General features: G+C 40.3%; 1 protein-coding gene across 4 annotated transcripts in view; it reads right to left on the minus strand.

The window, feature by feature from the left end:
- Positions 1-22,724, minus strand: part of TMEM131 (transmembrane protein 131) — a 189,606-nt gene that overhangs the window by 142,643 nt on the left and 24,239 nt on the right. For 2 of the 4 annotated variants that reach the window (XM_074991913.1, XM_074991898.1), the window contains exon 2: positions 9,891-9,967. The exons of 1 other annotated variant lie outside the window; for it this stretch is intronic. In XM_074991913.1, coding sequence (XP_074848014.1) covers positions 9,891-9,967 — 77 coding nt within the window. The remainder of the gene's footprint in view (positions 1-9,890; positions 9,968-22,724) is intronic. One more of the 4 variants, XM_074991904.1, reaches the window with a different exon arrangement.

A 22,724-nucleotide genomic window follows, 5' to 3' on the forward strand; every position in this document is an offset into this window, starting at 1 on the left:
GCTCAGGAAATTTGGGAGGTTTAACAGTGGTTTTAGGGCCTCAGGCAATTGGCCTGTGAAGCCTCATATCCCAAGGAAGGGTTTTATACATGTAGTTTGCACTTAGGAGCATACTCTAAACAGCATAACAGTGCCTGGACTCTTCCCTGATTCAGCAGAGTCCATGTATCCTGTCTTGGATACATGGGGCATCCAAAGGTTGTGTCGAATTAATACTATCTAGTGACTCTCCCCAAGGAGCACTCGCCAAATATTGTAACAACTTGGTCAGAACCAAGCTTCATAAGGGGTTGAAGTCACAAACTTGTTGGAATAGTCCATCTTGTCTGGTGGATAATCTAGTAAAAAAGGATGGAGAAAGCACCTCAGGTATCACCACTTCCCAGGTTGGTTAGATTTCTTTTAAAACTTATTTATAAAAAATTTCAAACACCTAAAGTAATTTTAATTCCCAGAGAGTAACTTTCAGACACTATTTGAAAACTAAAATTCAATATTCACTTCCAGTCATGACATACTCAGGATATTTGACATCCATTTTTGTTTGATGCATTGCCAGTAGTATAAAATGGGCTTGCTAAACTGCTGTGCGGCTCTTAAGGCAACTGCCAGGTTCGTAAATAGACAACAGCCTCTGATACCATATTAATAATCTATAAAGAATCATACTAACCATTAATGAATACCTTGGTCAAGATAAAAATAAAAATACCCTCAAACAGTGGATTAGCTGAATTAGTAGGCTGAGAATTAGTCATTTTTGCACTGCTCTGTCATCACCCAATTCAGATGAGCTAGCAAAAACACTAGTCGATTCCAGCTGACGCTATTTGACTGAGACTGGCTTCATGATACTCACTTTTTGGCACTGTTGATTTAAAAACAAACACACACACACACACACACACACACACACAGATAGTAATTTCTCTCATGCAACAAGACTAAATCCCACTTCTAAAATTATTTAAAAACTGGTTTATGTCAAAATATCATAGGACAAAGGTACTGACATTTATAGAATGCACAATCCTAGCATCTCAGAGATTTCTACAACTGTCATGGATTTCAGTGATTTACACTGAGCAATTGAGTTATTGTTCTTAGTGTACCAGAAAGCATAGAAATGCTTTTAAACTACTTCTTTCAAAGCCATCAAATCACCCACAATTAAAAGAGTGACAGCTGCCTGATTAAGACATTATAGCCTTTATCAAGGTGGTCTCCAGACAGACTACTGATTCTTCAGATTGGTGATTTTAGCAAGATGTCCACACTGCAAAGCCATTATATTTCCTGCTACTTTTTGTCCATGAAATACTGAGGACTGAGCCAGTTCCGATTACGAGGCCTTTGATGCCAAGCAGAATTTACAGGAGTCTGCCACCAAAGATGGAGATCATACATATCTGTATATAGTTACTTTTATCGTTACTTTATATCCTATCTGGCCCTTCAGTGCCTTCAACTGGTAAATACCAGCCAAGACTGAAGCCCTGTCAATGGGTTGTCCACCTAAATTACATAACTTCAGCTATGTGTATACAGTAGCTGAAGTCTTGCTTACTGTGGTGTCTTCACAGTGAAGTCAACAACTGATGCTCTGCCATCAACTCTGCTTACTCTTCTCGTGATGGAGTACCAAGTCAATGGAAGAACACTCTGCAGTCAATTTACCTCGCCTATGCTAGATGTCATAAACTGACACCCACTGGACCAATTATTCCCCATCAATCCAGCCCTTTCTAAATGAAGTGAAGACATGCCCTTTCTCCCTTTTCAAACAGCCAGCTTCTAGAAAGAATTCTGCATACCTATGGTTATAGCAGAAAAAAAAAAGCCAAAAAGCAAAACCATTCCTACTGACTGAAGAGTTTAGGCTGTCTTCACTAGCATTTCAGTAGATATAACTTATGTAGCCTGTGTGAAAAAACACATCCCTGTGTGACATTTATGCTGACAGAAGCACCAGTGAGGACAGCACTGTTTGCGGGAAAGCGTCTCCTGCCAACATAACTACTGCTGGTCATTGCTTTTGGCTTAATTATGTCAACAGAGAGAGTGGCTGCATAAGCAATCTTGTGACAGATGTGCTGCATCAGTGGAGCTTTCCCACTGTAAGATCTATAGTGTGGACACGGCCTTAGAGTTTGAGATTCTCTTGCCACATAATAGAAGATGACAGGGTGTATTTATTCTTTAGTAGTAAAATATCCTGCATTAGCAACAGTTACAGACATTTAATTTGAGAAGCAGATCACAAGCTGAAGAAATGGTTGCCCTACTTGAAGTGAGTGACAAAGCACTGAACAAACAAACCCCACCCCCTCCCATATCCCTGTTCTGGATTGCTCAAATTTATGGTGAATATATTTCTTAGGGAACAAGGGCTGCCCTTAGCACTCACTTCACGGCTATTGACAAACAAGCAAATCTGAAGAGTTTATTCTGAAAGTTATAGTTTTGTGTTTGTCTTTAAAAAAAGAGATTTTCAATAATGCGGCAAAGTGTCATTCAGCCTAACACAAGGGCACATTTGTGGATGGACAACAACTGTAATTCAAGTCTATAAATCACCTTCTCCTTGCCCTCAGGCATATCTCTCCTTCAGCAGAAGGAAGTATGTTGGCAAACTAATCAGCCAGCTTTTGAATAACTGAAGAACTCCCAAGATCCCTCTTGCATAATTTGATGACTGAATTGCTAAATCCTCCTGGACAAGTTTACTTGAGACTTAAGACAAGTCTCTGTTGTGAAAGAAAATTATGGTTAGTGTAATGTGAAGTTTTCACTGAATTTGTTTGGAATAACTCACAGGTCACCCCAAACAAGGTCCAACAAAAGCTATACCACATTAAATTTTGTTACAATAGATTTAAAAAATGTGATTTTAAGTCTACAGATATAAGATTCATTATTGGCTATGCTATTCACCTCTTAGCAGTCTCCCTTTGTCATGAGAGTAAGGTCACCAACTAACAAGCACTAAAATTTTGCAAATTTAAATGTTATCTTCACTCTTGCAACTAATTTTAGAATCAGAATTTCTACTGTCCTGAATCATCCATGCTCAAAAATGAGCATTGTAATGCAGAAAGCCTAGAATTACAATTGTGTACTTGTGTGAAGATTTTTCTAGCTATTCAGAACAAAATATCAGATCATATATTTACCCAGAACTGAAAGTTGCCACGGTTGCACAATTTTCAATCCCTGGGTTCACTTGATCCATATTTTGGAGGGAAAAAAGCTGAAGCTCATTGCTAGGTTGCACAGAGCTGTTTGAGAAAGGTTGCAGGTTTGAAATAATGTACATAGTCCCAGAGGACATGAATGGGCTTACTGTATGTAGTGGGAGGTGACCAATGCTGCAAAATTATCAGCTAAAACCCTAGCTAAAATGGACACTAAATTCAGGTATATATCCCAATCTACATTGTTGCACTCAAGTCTTTTATGTTGTACTTTTAAGACAAGCAGAAAATCATACTGGTACCTTTTTTAATACACATGCTACAATCCACACACACAAAATGATTACTTCTCATCAGCACTTTAATAGCAACCTAAACAAGGTCTTTGTCACCTTATTTTTATGAAATCTGATCAAGACTATTACTAGTAAAATTAATTTCTCTACTCAATGACTAAATCAAAACAAACTAAACAATTATACGAAGCATTATGAAACAAAGTTATAATATGTAACACTTTCCCCTTGGTTTTGGTGGTCAAAATCTCAGAGCACAGTAATTTGTAACAGTCTCACAAGTAATATGAATTAGCAGTATTCTATTGTTAATGTACTTTCCAGGTATACACATACTTAAATCTTAAAAAAAAAAAAAAAAAAAAAAAAAAAAATCAGTAACAAGACTAGTTTTCCTTTCAATACTAGCAGATAGAGCGCAAATTGTGCAACTGCCTGCACTTCTGCAATTTGTCTACTGTACATGTGAATTCCCTCCAGGGTATAAAAGGTTTGCTTCTTGCCCCGAGATATGTATCACTCCCTTAAAGACAGGACATCTGAGAATGTTTGATACAGGTGTTTCTTAATGTCAACTGATTTTGTATCCAGAACTTCAATAATTTTACATATCATCTGAATACCAGCTTCTGATCTTCAGATAAGCTTTGTTTTTAAATTCTGAAGTTATTATAATTCTCATTCTACAGCATCAAGTGACCCAGAAAACCCTCTGATACTCATAAGAACTTTCATGATATATGGAGAGGTGAATACTCAGTCTTTAACAGTGATGCACAAGAACTCCATCACACTGGTGTTCTGTAACATTACATATGCAGACACTACATAGCTTACAGCTTCTGTAAAAAAATTTTCTCTGACAAGAGATCCAAGTTGCACTTATGAAAAATATACTCTCACTGGTGGGTTGCACTAGATTAGCTGAAATGAGTAACTGTGACAAAACACCATATTAAAATCTACAAAACTATGAAAAAATAACATACTCTTACAGAAAAATCAAAATTTAATAGCTTGAGACAAAACGTGATTAAACAACTCAGAGAGCTGGCCTTAGTTATACAAAAAAATGAGATTTGTTCAATTTTGGCTTTTACCTTTCCATACTGCTCTTGCTAAGCACATCTTTAATACAAGAACCCATCACTAAAGTTTATTTCTACTTGCCGTATTTCACAGGCAGCTTACAGAGCATATGAATAAAATTTGACAAGAAACAATCAATGGAAGCCATAGTAAGTTTACTAACTTACAATTATTCAAAATTACATGATCACAGAATTTGCTGTCAATATGCAGTTTTATATCTTCAGGGCTAATGTTCATAGTATAGCTTTCTGCATAAAGTGTGTATTCTAGCAACCTTAATTGTATGTCCTCATTTAAATGCAAGATGACCCAAGACTGAAGTACACCCTCAGAGTTGAGTGCACACTCTTGCCTCATTTTTAAACAATGCACCTTAAATTCTAGAAAACATATGTATGCCAATATACTGCATTTCAGAAATATTACATAAGATAAGACTATTATACACACACACACAAAAATGCATAATTAAGGTTGCACGAACAACTTCAACTGGCATTTTTTAAAAAGTGCTCCATTATGTCAGTTTAAAATTTTCATTAGTTTGAAGAAACTTCCTACTATTTATTTAATAAACAAAATAAATAAAAAAAATCAGAGAGAGACTGAATGTATTAATGTACTTTGGCTAGACATTACCAAAAGCCCTGCCCTCAAAAGGTCAAAAAACACAAAAAACAGTTCCTGGACAATTACTATGGTAGTGATACAGGTAAAAATGCAACAAGACCTTTACATGATTATAGTGGAACATGAATATTTGTCATTACCCAATCCAACAATATTATCTCTGAGCCACCTGCTTACGCGTATATATATCTGACTATGGTACATATAAATTAGACTGACATGATGCCATCATGCATAAACAGGTCTGGTGGCTCAGACAGTGGTATTAGAATTCGTAGGGTGAATATACACATTCCACTTTATTAACTGAATATGTATTTGCTACTCTCCTTTCCTAGTTACTTGCAGTCTTAGACCTTCAAACCACTAAGCATTAATTACAATAACCTTAACATGCATTTTATATAAAGGTTATTTCCTCTAACTGTAATTTGAAAGTTTTTGCATGCAAGTTGTATATAGTGTCTTAAATGTACATGTCTGTATTATAGTAATATATATAGGTACCACAAAAGAATCCACTATGCTAGATATTGTACAAAAAAGACACTGGAACATACAGAGGAACTTAAAACTACTGGAAGTGTTATATTTTTTTTATATATATATATATATATATATATATATATATATATATATATATATATATATATTTTTTGTTTTTGTTTTTGTTTGTTTGTTTGTTTGTTTGTTTATATAAATAAAAATAAATGAGGAATCCTCATTTAATGGAGCTAGCTGTTTTTCCATAGTTCTATTTTTAATTAAAATGTAAAAGAAAGAACAAATTTATCAAATTTTGAAATAGAAACTAAGTTGCACAAAACCACAACTTAATTACAGCTGAGATTTCTCTGTTCTGAATATTTCACTTCTTACAATCTGTATTTCTCCTAAAAAGTTTTGAAAGTCCAAAACCAGGGCATAATTTGGAAAGTTTGACCAAAAAAAAATCTAGAATATTTTTAAATTACAGTATATGGAAAAAATGAATAGTTTTCCATATGTTAAAGGGTGATGACCTTAGGGTGCCTATTTATTGCTCAAACACAAGGTAGGGTATAATGCTGAAAATATTTTTAACAATTGGCACAGAGTACCACTTACATCTGACCACAGCTACTGCTAACTGTAACACAATGTAGACCAGGTCTGCTCTACAAAAGAAATTCAACTTAAGATACATAACTCCAGCTACAAAAATTACATAGCTAGAGTGAACATACCTTCACTCAAATTTCTGGTGTGGTCGCCACTGCAGGAGGCTGATGGGAGAAACTCTCCCATCTATTCCCTTACTCCCCATGGCTGCAAAGAGAAAAAGTCAACAGGCGCTCCCTCAACATTCAAGTTAGCACATCCCTAATAGACTCGCTAAATCAAACCCTGGAAGATAGACCTCTGAAGCATCAATTTTCACGTAAGTACAATAAACTGTTTCACAGCTGGCAGCCTTGGGACCAGGAGGTTACCAGTTATTCAATTATTCTAGATAACAGAGAGGTACACCTGGCCATGTGTAACACTAAAGAGAAATAAGATTGGATATTAAGGGACAAAAATATATGCAGAGTACTTGTTTACCAACAACAACAGTATTGTACAATATAATTCATATGGTATTTGCTGCATTTGTATTTATTTTCACTATCCTATACTTATGGAAAATGTAACTAACTTTACTTATGATTAAAATGCCGGTTAATTTGAGAGTTTTGGATAATACAATGCTGGATATGAAAGCGTTTACTGTATTGACGTGCCCATAGAATGCCACTACCAGTCACAAAAGGACTAGGGAGCACTCTACCACTGCCCATGTGCTACCAGTGACACCCATATGCAGTTTACACACTTGCTGAGGTTGCCTGAAACAACCATGATGTCTTCAAAAAAAGTACAGAGATAATGTCAGAATGCTTCCTCCAAGCCAGTCTTTGAAGTGATCCTTTAAAATTATACTAGACACCACTCCAACATAAATTCAATGCCTTATACATTCCTGATCCCTTGCTCCCAGCCCAGCTAACAGGGTGATTCTGGAGTAGCTAGTTCCTACCTTCCCCACAAGTCTTCCACTTTCTGTTCACTTTGTCCTCTACAAATCTGTGGCTTCCACTTGCGCTGCCTCAGGCGCATCCTTGGAATATCATGGAAGGACAGAGTGACCAACACCGCCGTCCTCGAGCAAGCTGGAATCCCAACCATGCACACCTTCCTCAGGCAGCGTCGACTCCGCTGGCTTGGCCTTGGCCACGTCCACAGGATGAATGATGGAAGGATTCCAAAAGACATCCTGTATGGTGAGCTAGCCTCTGGCAAAAGACCTCCCAGACGCCCCCAGTTGTGCTACAAAGATGTCTGCAAGAGAGACCTCAGAGAGGTAGACATCGAGCTGGACAACTGGGAAGAACTAGCAGACGACCGCAGCAGATGGAGGCAGGGGTTACACAAGGGCCTTCAGAAGGGCGAGATGAAGATCAGACAGCTAGCAGAGGAGAAGCGAGCGCACAGAAAGCACAATAAGGACTTGCCAGACACCCACTACATCTGCAAGAGATGCAGCAAGGACTGTCACTCTCATGTGGGTCTTCATAGTCACAATAGACGCTGTAATTGAAGTCCTCAATTGAAACTTTAAAGGGCGCGATCCATAGTCTATGCAGACTGAAGGATGCCTACTACTACTAATCCAACCCCTGAATCTAGGCTCTCTCCAGCATTTCCCCACCACCACCACCTGCTGCAGGATTCTACCATACCACCCCCATCTCTGTTCCTACCATAGGTGAGCTGGATGGACAGTCGATGAACCTTACTCAATTCCTTAAGGCTATCTACTGGATTATGATGACTCAGATGGTGAACACGAAAAGGCAATACTTTCTGCTTGCCACTCAACTAACCAAAACAGAATGCAGGAGTGAGGGATCACTGAGTAATCCAATTACCCTAAATGTTAACATTGTGAGCAAACCTTGATTTCTGGGGCCTCCAAACACCAGAGAACATTAGAAGATTTTTTTCAAATGAGTGAGTACATGACTAACAAGAGATGTAAGCATTTTTGACCTGCCAGAACAACATGGAGTATCACTAAAACATGAAATGTGATGAATGATTGTTACATTCTTCATCAACTTCCCTAGTATAAACCCTGGAGTATTCAGTGCTCAGTGGCTGAGATCTGTAGGCCTGTGATGTATTTTATAACTATTAGCCAGAAATCTGTTAATCTTGATTATTATATCCCTACTAGGGCTCTCCTAGTGCATACTTCATTATTAATACCTTTTCCAGCTCAGGTACTCTGCAAGTAGAATTCACAATCTCTGTAAATCCCTGAAACAAATAACTGCATAACTCAGAATTCTATGATTTTCAAACCTGCAAGTACTACCAGATTTAAACTTGTTAACTATCTCACTACTAAGTACCAAAGGACTCTGAATTATCATGAATTTCATCATCTTCACAACTGTCCTAGCAACAAACAAGAAACACTGAACTGTCTACATGAGGAAGTTGCACAAGTCTAGTGTAAGGTAGGACTTTAAACTAGTTTATTTAGTTAAACTTGTGCAAAGCCCTCCAAGGACACTTATTTCAGTTGAAACCAGACTTTTCAGTTTTTCTCCAACTCAATTAAAGAACCATTTTAAGAACCATTTAAAAATCAAACTATCTACAGAGGGGTTTGTACCTATTTAAAATTGATTTTAGTTGAACCATTCTTTAGTTGAATGAGTGCAACTTTCTCACACACACAAGGCCTTGCACATTAGGCAGAGCTCCATGCATGAGTGTGATTATGCACCCATATGCCTTGTCACAGTTGTGGCTCAATTTTTTTAAATGAGACCTTAGATTACATCTCTACCCATGACAGTTGTGAAGACAACCTTCGAAGTAGATGAGCTATAGATAGCCTGAAACAAAAGCTTAAATAAACATGAACCACTCTATTCATCAAAGGTCTTAACACTAAAGTCCAATGACAACTGAAATCTCAACATTAGCAATTTCATTGCTGATCAATTTAGCTGCATCAACACTACAGTTATTTTTGAACTTAATGGCAGGTACTAACGTGGTACGCTGCCAGTCAGTTGCCATCAAAGGTCGCAGGAGCAAGAAATAAACCCAAATAGCTCTGCCAAATGCAAAGGAACATACACTATCATCACTTTATCTAGTCTTCTTACAGTAAAGGTAGGAGTACTAGCACAAAAGGATTTACTGGCAGACAATCGTGTTTCAAGCCCTTATCAGGGCAGGTGTGCATAACACAAGGATCAATAACAGCACCTAACAGCAATGGCAGCCACCTCTCTAAACTGATAATCCCTCTTCATCCCTCTCCCACTCACTCTGCTACCACCAATGGACTGACACAGCAATAATAATGGTGGGAAATTTTAGCAAAAATCATGCCTAGTGTAGAACAAACTAATGCTCATACAATGCAGATTATTCAGAAGATTGCAACAAGACAATGGAAAAAGAACTGCTGATTTAATAAATTAATTTAAGCAAATCTACAGTTATAGCGATAACTCCTTAATTTACTTAACTCAACATTCACTAAATCAAAAAGACATTGAACAGCAGTATATTTAAGAAAAGGATGAAGTTTACAGGTGTGATAAAGTAAAATTTTAATCTGAGATAGTCTTACTTCATGACTGTTTACCTGCAGTAAGCCTCCTTCACTGAAACGTAGCACTTCTATAATGTTATCCGACTGGATGAAAGCTGTGAAGTAAAGTGAAAATGAGTTACAGAAATATATTTTAATCCCACAAGATTAACAAATGCAAACTGAAGTTATATCTGCCTTGCACAAAGTTTATTTGAAAGCTACTGTTACTTAAATTACATGAACACTGAGTTCCCCCCCACAACCACCATGCCCCCCCATACAAATATCCCAGGCATTTGCTATAAATGAAAAGGACTAACAAAATTTATGGCCTATTTTGTTCACTTTCATGGTTATAGGATTTTAAAAAAATATTTCATGATTTTAGATATTTTAATGAGAAATTTCACTGTTTTGTAATTGCAGTGATCCTGACACAAAATAGTTGTGGAGGGCTTGCAGGGTTATTGTAGGAAAGACTGCAACACTGACCCTTCCACCTGCATTGTTGCTGACACTGGCGCGGTCTTCAGAGATGGGGTGCCAGCCAGGAGGCAACACTTTCTAGACACTCAGCAACTAAGGCAGAACCACCACCATCAGCAGCACAGAAGTAAGGATAGCATGGTTTGGCACAGCCTCCTTTAATTCTGCACTGCAGCTGTTGGGCACAGTCTTCAGACCTGTATGCATAGTATTGAGCTATTCTCTACCATGCAGCTTTGAAGGCAGCACAGGAGTAATGGTGGAAATACCTGAGCCTCCCCTAAAATCATCTTTCTACCCCTCTCCAACTCTCTGTTGGGTCAGGATCCCCAATTTGAGTAACTGTGATCTCTCCCAGGGAATATGGATAAGCAGGGGGTCAGCAACCTTCAGCACACAGCCCATTAAGGTAATTTGCTGAGAGGCCACAAGATATTTCATTTACCTTGACCACAAGAAGAAAAAGCACGGCTCCCTGCAGCTCACAGTAGCAGGAATGGTGAACTGCAGCCACTGGGAAATTTTGGGGGAAGGGCGTGCTTCTGGACAGTCAACGTAAACAAAATATCTCATGGCCCACCAATGGATTACCCTGACAGGCAGCATGCCAAAGGCTGATGACTACTGCTGTACAGTATAGGGTAAAAGCATACAAAAGAACAGAGTTCATAGTCCAGGATGTTTTTCATGGCCAGGAATCTGGAAGAACCTTGTCTATGAAAGATGAAGGGCAACACAAAAGCTTCCATACCTTGTCTTAGTGACTAACCTGTTTATCCCTCCAGACACACGCATCTCAATTTGAAGTTCTCTACGCTAGTACCCTGTTTTTCTATATTCTGAATCTAATTTTTCTAGTGTAACTGGCAAATGGTTAAATTAAAAGTCAGCACTCGTTCAAGTTACTTTTTCTTGCTGCTTTTATGAAGAAAGATTAAAAGGAGTGGGACTTTTCAGTTTAGAAAAAAGATGACTGGGGGGCAGAATATGATAGAGAAGGCTGTAAAATCATGACCAGCGTGGACAAAGTAAAAGTTATTTACTTGTTGCCATAACACAAGAAATAGGGGCCACCAAATAAAAAAAAGACAGGTAGCAGATGTAAAACCAACAAAAGATTAAGTATTTTTTTTCCCCACACAACGCACAGTCAAACTGTGGAATTTCTTGTCAGAGGACATTGAGAAGACCAGGACTTTAACAGGGTTAAAAAAATACTTAAACAACTGGAGGACAGGTCCATCAATAGCTATTACCCAGGATGGGTAGGAAGGGTTTGTCAAAAACCAGAAATGGACAACAGGGGATGGACCATTTGCTGACTGCCTCTTCTGTTCATTCCCTCTGGGACACCTGTCATTGGCCACCATCAGAGGACAAGATACTGGGCTAAATGGACTTTTGCTCTGACTCAGAAAGGCTGTTCTTGATGCGGAACCAGGACCATGACAGTATTGTAGCAGATTAGTTATTTTTCATCAACGAACATCAGTAGTGAATATCACAGCCAAACACTGAAATGCAATCCAAAATGGGAACCGGGCCTCATTCTTTAATTTCTAGTTTAAAATTGACTAGAACTCAACTACTTCAGTTCTCTGCCTTCATTCTGGACTTCTATTATATTCTAAAAGATGTTAGATTAGTAAATAGTTGTAATACTCTTGTTGTATATATGCAAAGTTCAAGACCAAAAAAACCCAATCTAGGACTTGAGTTTCATTTCATATTAGAAGTAGAGCTAGTCAGCAAAGCAGAAACATTTTTTCCAGAAAAATTTACTAGTTCAAAATTGTTTGGGGGAAAACCAATTTAACATCTGACGGAACCCTGCCCAGTTTCCTGCTTGCTCGTCCACCTAGTGCTGGGGCTGCCTGGCTATGCACTGCCTCGGAATTGGGGATCATTAGCTACCTAAATCCCCTGACTCACTGAGAGATGGGGTGCCCCAGCTCCCAAGACCCTTGGTAGCCTGCAACACAGCCAGAACTTCCAGGCTTCCCTTCAGCCCCCAGGCTGAGCTTCACAGTTTGGGAAACATTGGTCCCAGGGCTTGCACTGATCCTGGCTCCTGATCAGCCTAATTTGCCTGCTAGTCAGGACCTAGAATTTCATGCTTTCTGGGTACAAAGCAGCCCATTGGGGAGCCACTACAGAGTTAGGAACTTTGTAAACCTTGGCAACTGCTGACTGAAGCTGATAAATTATCAGTTTCACTGCTGTGCAAAGCAGCTAGTCAGTGGTGGAATTGACCAGACTTGAATAATTTCAGTCTGCAGCTGCCAAGGCTTCCAAGGTCACAATCTTCACAGCAGCAAACCAGGTGGACAGCTGGAGATGCCAGGGAGCATATTTCATTTTGAAATACTACATTCAGTATTGCAAAAAATGAAAGATGAATTGCAGAATTTCAATTATGGACTTTTTTAAATTGTGATTTTTCATCTCAGCGGAGGCAAAAATCCTTAAATTTGTGTAGCACTGAAGTTTCGTTTCCCAATCAGCTCTACCTAAAAGACTGATTTGCTTTCCTTTAAGTTAAGATGACAACACTGTACTAGCTGCTGTGTAGTGTGGGCAGGGTGGTAGATATTTTCTTAAAAAAGGTGGCATTTAATTAACTTTGTAGCCCAAATACTTGTCAGCTTTCTTCAAAGTTTGATTCACTGCACCATATTCAGTCACTATGACCAAGGGAGACAAGCCAGCCCTCATCTATAGAGTGCTGTCATTAGACCATTTTGGGTATGTCTACAGTAGCCCAGAAAATAGACCCTACCTAGGTTCGATCTTCAGGGGTTCAATTTTGCACATCTGGTAGGGAAGTGCAACATCGACCTCTCTGGGGTTCCAGTCCATCCCTGTATTCCTCGTGAGATGAAAGGATTAAGGGAGGCTGAGAGTAGATACTCTCCCTGTCAACCTTCTTAGGTGTGGACGGCAAGGAAAGTCAGTCGCAGATACACCAATTCTAACTACCAAATTGCGGTAGCTAGACTTGCATATCTGAAATTTACTTTCTTTCCCTAATGTAAACATAGCCTAAGGTAGCTTTCTTGGCCCTTTCCCTTCTGTTTCAGTGGCTAAAATAAAAAGATACTACTACCAACTTGTTTATTCAATTTAATTATGGAGTTTAGTTTATAGAGTCTGAGGGCTAGTCTATAAATATAATGCTATATAAAAAGTATTCTTTGAAGTAACTGCTGACTCTGTCAAGCCCTTTCAAGTAATTTTCCTAATATACTGTTTTTCCACACAGTGCAGCTATTTAAGAAGATATACTCTAACCTGCCTTACATATTGGACATTCCAATTACAGAAACTTTATTACTGATAAAAAAAGAACAGTTTGCTTTTTAGTTCTCTAGGTGAATTTATAAACTTTAAAGTTAGAAAATGCTTTTTTTTCCCCCCACTTGTGAAGTCAGAAAAGGATACAGAACTTCGTAACGTCATTTTACACCATTGCTTTGTCAGCCAACAAACTTTAGAACTCAAAATCAAAGATTTAAATGCAAGGCTGTGAATACAGCCCAGCTTAAGCTGGTATGCTTCAGCATTCTGTAGAGATCCAAGTAATTATTCCTGCCACAAAGACATTTTACGGTATCTTACCAGCAAACCCCCTACAAAATCGACAGGTATCATCATATATAGTATTTTTGCTGTGTCCATCCATCTGTCCATCCAGGCAAGGTTCTACCATGTTCCCTGCAACATACTGTGCCTGCTCCAGCCCCTCCCCTGGCCAGCGCAGGGCCCGGCCCAGCCCCTCCCATTGAGCCCCCAGCACCCCCAGCCCAGGGCCTGGCACAGCCTTTCCAATGGAGCTCTCCCACACGCCATGCCAGCCCCACCCCGCCCCAAGCCAGCACAGGGACCACCCCAGCCCCTAATGGAGCTCCTTCCCCAGCCAGCACTGGGCCTGGCCCAGCCCCTAATGGAGCTCCTTCCCCAGCCAGCATGGGGCCTAGCCCATGCACATTGGATGTGTATTACAATAAGTTTCCGTCTAGAGCTTTTGTCCAGCCCAGCTTCCACTTGCAAGCAGAGCTGCTACTGGGCCTCTAGTTTGCTTTATATCTGCAGATGCAGGTCTCCATGGACCTTTGTTGTCAATAGCAGCCTGGATACAGATCCAAATTTTGTATCCACAGAAGACTCTGATGGTAAGAGCCTTGCACGCAGCTGAGAGGGATCGCGGCACAGATCCTCCACTTGATATTGGCAGAGGATCTGAGAGAGCACGGACAGCATGGACATGGGGGGGGCACGCACCAGGGGCATTTGGATGGGGATATGGATACTGGGTAGAGGCACTGAGGGGAAGGAACATGGGCTGGAGGATGTTTGGACCTCCCACCTAGGGCAAGTGGAGGGTCCACAGAGGCTTGGTACAGCTGCCTGCCCTGCTCTTATTGTGGCCAGGCAGTGGATCTAAGCTGCTCCCTCATGGGAAAGCTGTGCTAGCAGCTATGTGGCAGCCCTGAGCAGGTGGAGGATCTGACATCGCTTCCCAAAGCTGCCAGTCTGACTCTCCCCGACATGGAGCTGCAGTTGCAGCAGAGCTTCCATTTTCCATGAGTGGAGGAAGCCTGAACAGCCCCTGTGCAGCTTCACAGGTCCCCGGCCTCGGTCCAGGCCAGCATGGCGTCCAACCAGGGAACCATGGCAGACCCTCCATCTGACTGTGACCCAGAGGTGGCAGGGTTAGTGAGAGCAGCCTCCCCCCTAGATCCCCATCCAGATGGGGGCAAGTGGATGGTCTGCAACTCTGTGCAGGCTCCACACAGCCTCTCACATGTTTCTCCCCAACTGTCTGAGGCAGACGGTTGCCTTCGAGCCTCAGCCCAGCCCATAATGTAGAGCCTTGCAAATATCTGGGGATATCTGCAAAAATTATTTTCACTTTGTACACAGATGCTTGTTGGTTTACCCATAGAAGGCTCTAACAATGGGAAGAGGAGAAATAGGTGACTCCAGTGTCAGACTTCGCTTTGAATTAACTTGCTTTTGTGTATTTGAGTTACAATCTTTATGTTTTCCAAACACTTCTGTGTAGATCAATTAAGTTATGTTACATACGTAAACAAAAAAAGGAGTAAATGTTCTTAGTCTAACTGTATTTTGCATTGCAGAGTGCTTATCATTGCAATCAGGCACTTGTTTACAAAACTGCAAACAAACTACGGGTTGAACCTCTCTAATCTGGAACTCTTTCATGCAGCAACATCTGCAATTCAGCATGATTTCAGCTAGCTGGACAACCACTTACTATGGGTGTGGCTAAGTTTCCTGTGATCCCATTAAGTTTGTTTAGAGACACCAGTCCTGGCATTCAGTGTTCTGTGCTGTTATTTAACTGTGATTTACCCCTCAATGTCTTAAGAGCCCAGTAGTGAGTGTTGATAATGTGCTACACTATATTGACCTCCCATGGTCTGGCAAATTCTCTCATCCAGCACTGGTCAGGTCCCAAGGGCGCTGGAGGAGAGGTTCAACTTGTCCATAGGAAAAAATATCAAACAAGAGCCATTTAATTTAACCCCTACATCATAACATCAAGCTCATTAGAACTTGGGCTCTGAATTCCAAAATGCAAAGTCAGTGGAATCTCAATTGAGAAGTTACAGTAATCAATCCTAGAACATTTAACCTATTGATTTAGAGCATGAGTCTTCAATCAATTGCTAATACACGTATAATATGCAAGACAAAAATAGTGGGGTATATGAGAACTTTATTTCTTCAACTCAGGCACGCCATGATTTTAAAGGTGAGGTGCAACAGAAGTTTAAAAAAAGAAGGGAAGCTTTGACAGAAAATCCTTTTCAAATAATCCACAATACAGAGAATTTTAGATCTGGTCTTCAATATTCCACCCAGAAACTTATCCTGGAGAAACTGAAGTGGATTCAGTGTTCTATACCTGTAACTGAGCAACAAAGTGAGAGATGGTTTGGCCAAATCTCTACTAAAAAGATGCACCAATCTGCATAACAATTTTAGATATCTATGTTACAGCCTGTGCTAACAAAAAACTTTTAAAAATTTATCAGTTTCCTTCTCTTTAATGGATTTTCAGTTGCTTGTTATTTACAGCATCATAATTCTGTAAATTCAATTGTAAAGTCTTTTGGCAAAAAAATACTGGGTTGAAAGGACTCGAGCACAATGCAACATATCTGGAATACCTAAACAAAAAAGCAGTCATGTACCACTGACTAATTTATGAGGTGATGAGCTTTCGTGGTACAGACCCACTTCTTCAGATCATAGCCTTATCAGAAGAGACTTAATACATGAAAGCACAGAGGTCCAAAAATTGTTCTCAAGGTTGGCAAATCAGAAGAGCAGAGGGACGGCAGGATGAGGGTGTGACATGGGGAAGTTAAGAGTTAGATAAAACATCAAAGTACGTAAGAGTCTTTATAATGGGTCAGGGAATTGCTGTCCCTGTTCAAACCATGTGTTAATGTGTTGAATTTGAATATGGATGTTAGTTCTGAGCACTCCCTCTGTACACAGTTGTTAAAGTCCCTTGCCAGTAGAACACAAACTTTCAGATCTTTAACATGATGGCCCACTCCATTAAAGTGCTGGCTGACAGGTTGGGGTATTTGGGGTTTTTTGATGTCTGTTTTACATGCATTCTTTCTTTGTGAAAAGAGTGTGTGCCGTCTGTCCTCTATACATGGTGCATGGGCATTGTTGGCACAGGCTGGTATATACGATGTTAGTTCAGGAACAGGAGAATGTGCCGTGATTCTGCAATTAATGTGGTTAAGTCCAGTGATGGTATCTCCAGAACAGATGTGGACAAAGTTGGCAACAGGATTTGTTGCAAGGAGAAGTTCCAGGATTAGTATTATTGTGGTATAGCCTGTGGTTGTTAGTGAGAATCCTCAGAAGGTTGGGATGTTGTCAATAGGAAAAAACAGGCCTGTCACCTAGAGCCTTCTAGAACACCTGTTAAAGTATCACTTTCACACCTTCTACATACTTCATAACTCAGCAAAAGAGACAAAGAGCTTTTTTCCCCCAATGCATGGCTCACTTAAAAACCAGAGGTTCTAAGCTGCATGCCAAAATGGCTGTAGGTCCAGGGAAGTTCAGGTTTGTAAACAAAGAACATACTTTTCCCAAACATTACTACTGTAACACAACACAGCAACTCATACACTATCAGAGTCCTGAGACCAAATAGCCTGAGTGCAGGCCGCTCAGTTCTCCTGTTGAACACCCACAAGCTTCCTCTGCAACACCCCAAGTCAGTTTTGTATTTTACATACCAAATCTTAAATACAAAGCAGCAGATGATGTAGAAGTGGCTGACAATTTTAAATAAAAGTCCCCATCTTTATATCACTTCAGAAGGCATGTTTTCAGAGAGCAAGTGACAGTTAGAACTAAATGACATCACAGCCAGCTGCCAAACTCTGCTACAATGCTTCACAGCACTGGCAGTTCTCAAGTCAGGCTGTGGTTAAACTTTTGTGGTTAAACTTTTTACTTTAGGTGACATACTCACTGACTCTAAAACCTGTTTCCATTTTCAGAAAAGCAAAGCAAAGCTGAATGAATTACTGCAGCTTAACACTAAATTTGTATTGCACGTAACTTCGCAGACTTCCACTCTGATTAAAGTCACTAAATACAAAAAGAATCTTGGGAAGTTCAGCTGTATTTTCAAAATCTCTTCTACAGGCAACTTGCACTTCTTTCACCTAGACAGGGAAGTCTCCTGTGAAGTAGATAATTGCACATCACTGACAGAAGTCACATCTTAAACAACAGCAGCTGGTTAAGTGTTGTAAGACCATATACATTAAGCTTTTTCATATCCAGCATTCTGTCATCCGGAACATTCAAATAACCGGCATTTTAACCATGAGTAAATGTTAGTTATGTTTTCCATAGTAAGTGAAATTAAATACAAATACAGCAAATGCAGTATACATTTACAAGTTGAATAGTAACAGAGAGTAAGCCGTGCTAGTCTATACACTATCAAAACAAAAAGCAGTCAAGTTGGTACTTGACTGCTTTTTGTTTTTATACATTTACAGTGTGCAATAGTACTGCTGCTGGTAAATAAAGTACTGTACTCCGCATACGTTTGTTTCTTAATATCTAATCTAGTTTTTCTTTAGTGCTATGCCTCTCTATTATCCAAAATATTTGAGTATCTGGTAATCTCCCAGTCTGGGGGCTGCTGGATTTGAAAGAGTTTATTGTATACTGTCTGTTAGTGATATGCTTCAAGACTTATTCTCAAAAACTTAAATTCTTCATTTAAGACAGCTTTGCTTATTAAGCAACTTATTCACCTTCCTCTATTCATGCTCCTTAAGTCACTCAAATCTCTAAGATAATTGTTGGGACAGTAGAAAGTTTTTTCAAAGAGAAAATTGAATAATCCACAATCATTCATAGCAACTGATTGTGATGTTATTGGAAAAAGCAACAGAAAACTCATGGGGAAAACACTATCCAAATACACAAACATCTTAATAAAAATCTCAACTTCTGAAAACTAATCTAGTACGCTAACAGTTAAATGTATATCAGTTGGAAAGCATAATTTCGTTCTCTTTTATACTACAAGCTGCTTTCTGAACTTCAGTAATGAAACAAATTTCTGTTCAGTAAATAATGAAGAAAGCTCAAGTTTAGCAAACATGTTGTTCCATACATGATTTAAATTCTACTCTTTTCCACAGCTTGAAATAGCCATTTTGAAGAGCATAAAAGTTTAAAAACCAATATTAAACAAGATATGACAAACCAAGAGTCACTTACAGTCATAAGACCCATGTAAGTACCAGCTGAACCTCTTTAGTCTGGCACCCTTGGCACCTGACTGGTGCTGAGCCAGAATATTTGCCAGAACATGAGAGGTCAATTCTGTCTAGCCACATTACCAACACCTGAGCTGCTTACTGGGCTCTTAGAAGACATTTAGGGGTTCATTACAGCTATATAATAGTACCAAATACTGAGAGCCAGGACTGGTGGCAGTAAACAAACTTTTGTGGGACTAGAGGAAAATTGGACACACTCATGATAGACAGTCACCTAACTAAAAATCACAGCAGACCATGAATGTTGCCGGATCAGCATGTGCCAGACTACTGAGGTTCAACCTGTATCTAGATGATGAGAAAGTCATTCCTTTTTCTTCCTACTTTGATCTTCCCTTATCATTTCACATGTTTATACTGTAAACTGTTCAGGTCAGAAGAAGAAATGGTGAGGTTTTTTTTGTTTTTTGTTTTTTGTTTTTTTTTAAAGAGCGCCTAGCTTAATTTTAAGTAGGGTAAAAACAAGTAATTTCTTGTTCATTCCACAATCACTCAGGCTGCTACAGCTACAGGCAGCACTGACGCCACCACCAACATAAGGTTTCCTGCCCTAAATCAAGTGTGTAGGAGTTAACACAAACATGTACGTAAATATATCTTCTCTCTCATATTCCCTACTAAGGAGCTATCAATTATCAAGCACAGATAGCAATCTTCAGATCTGTACAAAAGTACATAACATGCACCAATTAAGACACAAACAATACAGACCTACAAGACACCAGATTAGGAAGAGTTATCTCTGGGAAAAGATACTTCTGTAAAACAAGGTGGCACTTGTTAGCATAACTTCCTGGCCAACATCAAAAAGTGATAAAGATGTACTGTGCAACCAACATACCTGTACTAACCTGCGTAAACTCATGTTCAAACCAACACCCCTAAAATTTACCATGCCTCGTAATCTATGTAAACACTACAGTCCCCTAATGAAAGGGGAATGCAAATAAGAAATCGAAAATGCAAACAGTGCGTATTTACATCTCATGCTTCATTTGCATAACTGCATTTTTGAAGAAGTCTTTCAAAAGAAAAACTGCAGTGTAGATAGGGTTCTTATGAAATAAAATCCCATTTTTGAAAGTACCTGTCTTAATATTTTTCACATTGCTGGTCAGTTTCCCAGCTCCTGCCAGTGGAGGGGAGCCGGGAGCCAGGCAGCCACCTAGTTCCCAGCTCCCCGCCACTCCCAGTGACCAGGAAACTGCTCCTGTCAGGGATGGCAGCCTGACTCTGCGCTGCCAATCGGACAGGATTGGTTTCCCCACTAGTGGGGGGGGGGGTTTTAAGAGCCCCCGCCAGCTCCACCCGGCTCCAGCCCCCAGATCACGGAGCCAGGGCTGGACCTGCTGGAAGAGCTGTGCTCCCACGAGCCCCTGGGAACCCCAAGATTTCAGCGCATGTTAACAGACTTTATGCACAAGTCAAAACTCTGTATATCAGGGATTTACTGTACATGTATTGTGTACTTGCTCCTTTACAATTCAAGATCATATAGGAATGTAGCTATGGTAACACCACCCAGAAGATGTTACCTCACATTCCTAAAGACTAGGAATTGGAATCTAATCTGTCTTCTACAAGAGAAAACTTAAGGGATAATGTCTTTTGTGTTCACATGTAAACCTGAGCCATAGGCGAAGCATTTATGTAATCTTTTAGATGATTGGCTTACTTGTGCTCATTATGTCTTGCTGCTAGCATCAGTCCAGGGGTTTTGGATAATGTCCAGCCCCTATGCTTCTCTGCCCGCATTGGCACCCTATATAATTCATTGTAATCAGCTGTTTGTCAGTTTCACTGAGCCTAACAAGCAAAGTGACTATCTGCCAGCTGTGCATAAAGGCCTTGTGCTTGAATCTATACAGAGTCAAACTTTTGTTCCTTTAGTGCTTAACAGTGGTCTCTCATCAACACTTTACAGCAAGCTCTCTGACAACTGCTTGCCTCCCTGCACGGCTACAGACGTTAGACTGGCATGGATCTACAGGAAAAAATGAATACAGGAGGATATATATGTTCATAGAGCACATGGAAGCCACTCACACAGAGAGGGCACAGTTAAATATGTGGAGGAGAGTGGAGCTCACTGGGCAGAAAGAAAAGCAGATTGTGGGGAGAGGAGAGAACACAGAAAATGAACTGGAGACCCAGGAGGAGAAGTTGCACTTGATGAGGCAGCAAACAGAACTCCTGCGGTCCCTGGTACAGGAGCACGGAGCCCCTCTGCACATGCCCCCCTCAGCACCCCAGAATGGGGGGGGGGGGAGAAAAAAAAAAAAAAAAAATCAAGAGCAGCCCTGCACTCCAGAGCAGCAGGGCCCATATTCCCCAACGTGTAATGGCAAAATGCCCTTGCTTACCCACTGCCAAACCCATTGTCATGAACTCCTTTAACTTCCCCTGAATAAAAACGATTAAGTGCAAAAACCCCAATGTCTTTACTGTTTGTGTTGCATGGGGCAGAAGGGGGTTTACAAGTTTTACAGGCAAAGGCACATCATTAAGGTGTGGGGACCTCCTTAAGAGCAAAAGACGTGACTCTGATCATTGTCTGGTCATTCAGAAAGCTGTTTTTCAAAGCCTCCCCGATAAGCAGTGCCCCTCACCATGTTTTCCTTGATGTTCTAATGCCTGGCTGCTCATAATTAGTGGCCTGGTGATCTGCTTCTACCCTCCAGCCTAGCATGAAGTTTTCCTCGCTCTCACAAATTACGAAGCACACAGCAGGCAGCCAGAACAAGGGGATGAATACTTTCAATGAGGTCTGACAGAGTCAGAAGGCTCCCAAACCTAGCTTTTAAGTGGCCACATGCACATTCTACTGCCATTCTGAACTTGCTCAACCTGTAGTTGAACTGCTCCTTACTGCAGTCCAGGCTGCCTGTATATAGCTTCATGAGCCAAAGGAGCAAAGGATAAGCTGGGTCACCCAGAATCATTATTGCATCTCCACATCTCCAATGGTGACTTTCTAGTCTGTGAAGAAAGTCCCATTCTGCAGATTAATAAACAGACCAGGTACACATAGTGCACTACCGTTGTGATCCCCCAACAGCTGCATCATCATGGAGAAGTACCCCTTTCAGTTTACGTGCTCTGTGGGAAAGCATACTCTGGTGCCAAGATAGGGCTTCCACCTATTGCCCTGCCACGATTAGGGAACCCCACTGTGGCAAAACTGTTCACTAGGTCCTCATTTCCCAGAGTCACTGTCTTTTGTGGCAGAAGGTATCAATTGCCTTGGCTATCCAGATGACAGCAGCCCCCATTCTACATTTGCCCACTCCAAATTGATTCTTCACTGACCAGTTGCTGTCTGGCATGGAAAACTTCCACAGGGCTATTGCCACGTGCTTCTGAACTGTCAGAGCAGGTCTCATTTTGGTACTGCAGCACTTCAGGGCTGGGGAAAGCAATTTACAAAGTTCCATGAAAGCAGTCTTATGCATGCAGACTTTTGTAGCCACTGCTGATCTCCCTATACCTGAAGAACGATGAGGTCCCACCAGTCTGA

Source organism: Carettochelys insculpta, chromosome 1, assembly GCF_033958435.1.
Source record: "Carettochelys insculpta isolate YL-2023 chromosome 1, ASM3395843v1, whole genome shotgun sequence".
NCBI classification, from domain to species: domain Eukaryota; kingdom Metazoa; phylum Chordata; order Testudines; family Carettochelyidae; genus Carettochelys; species Carettochelys insculpta.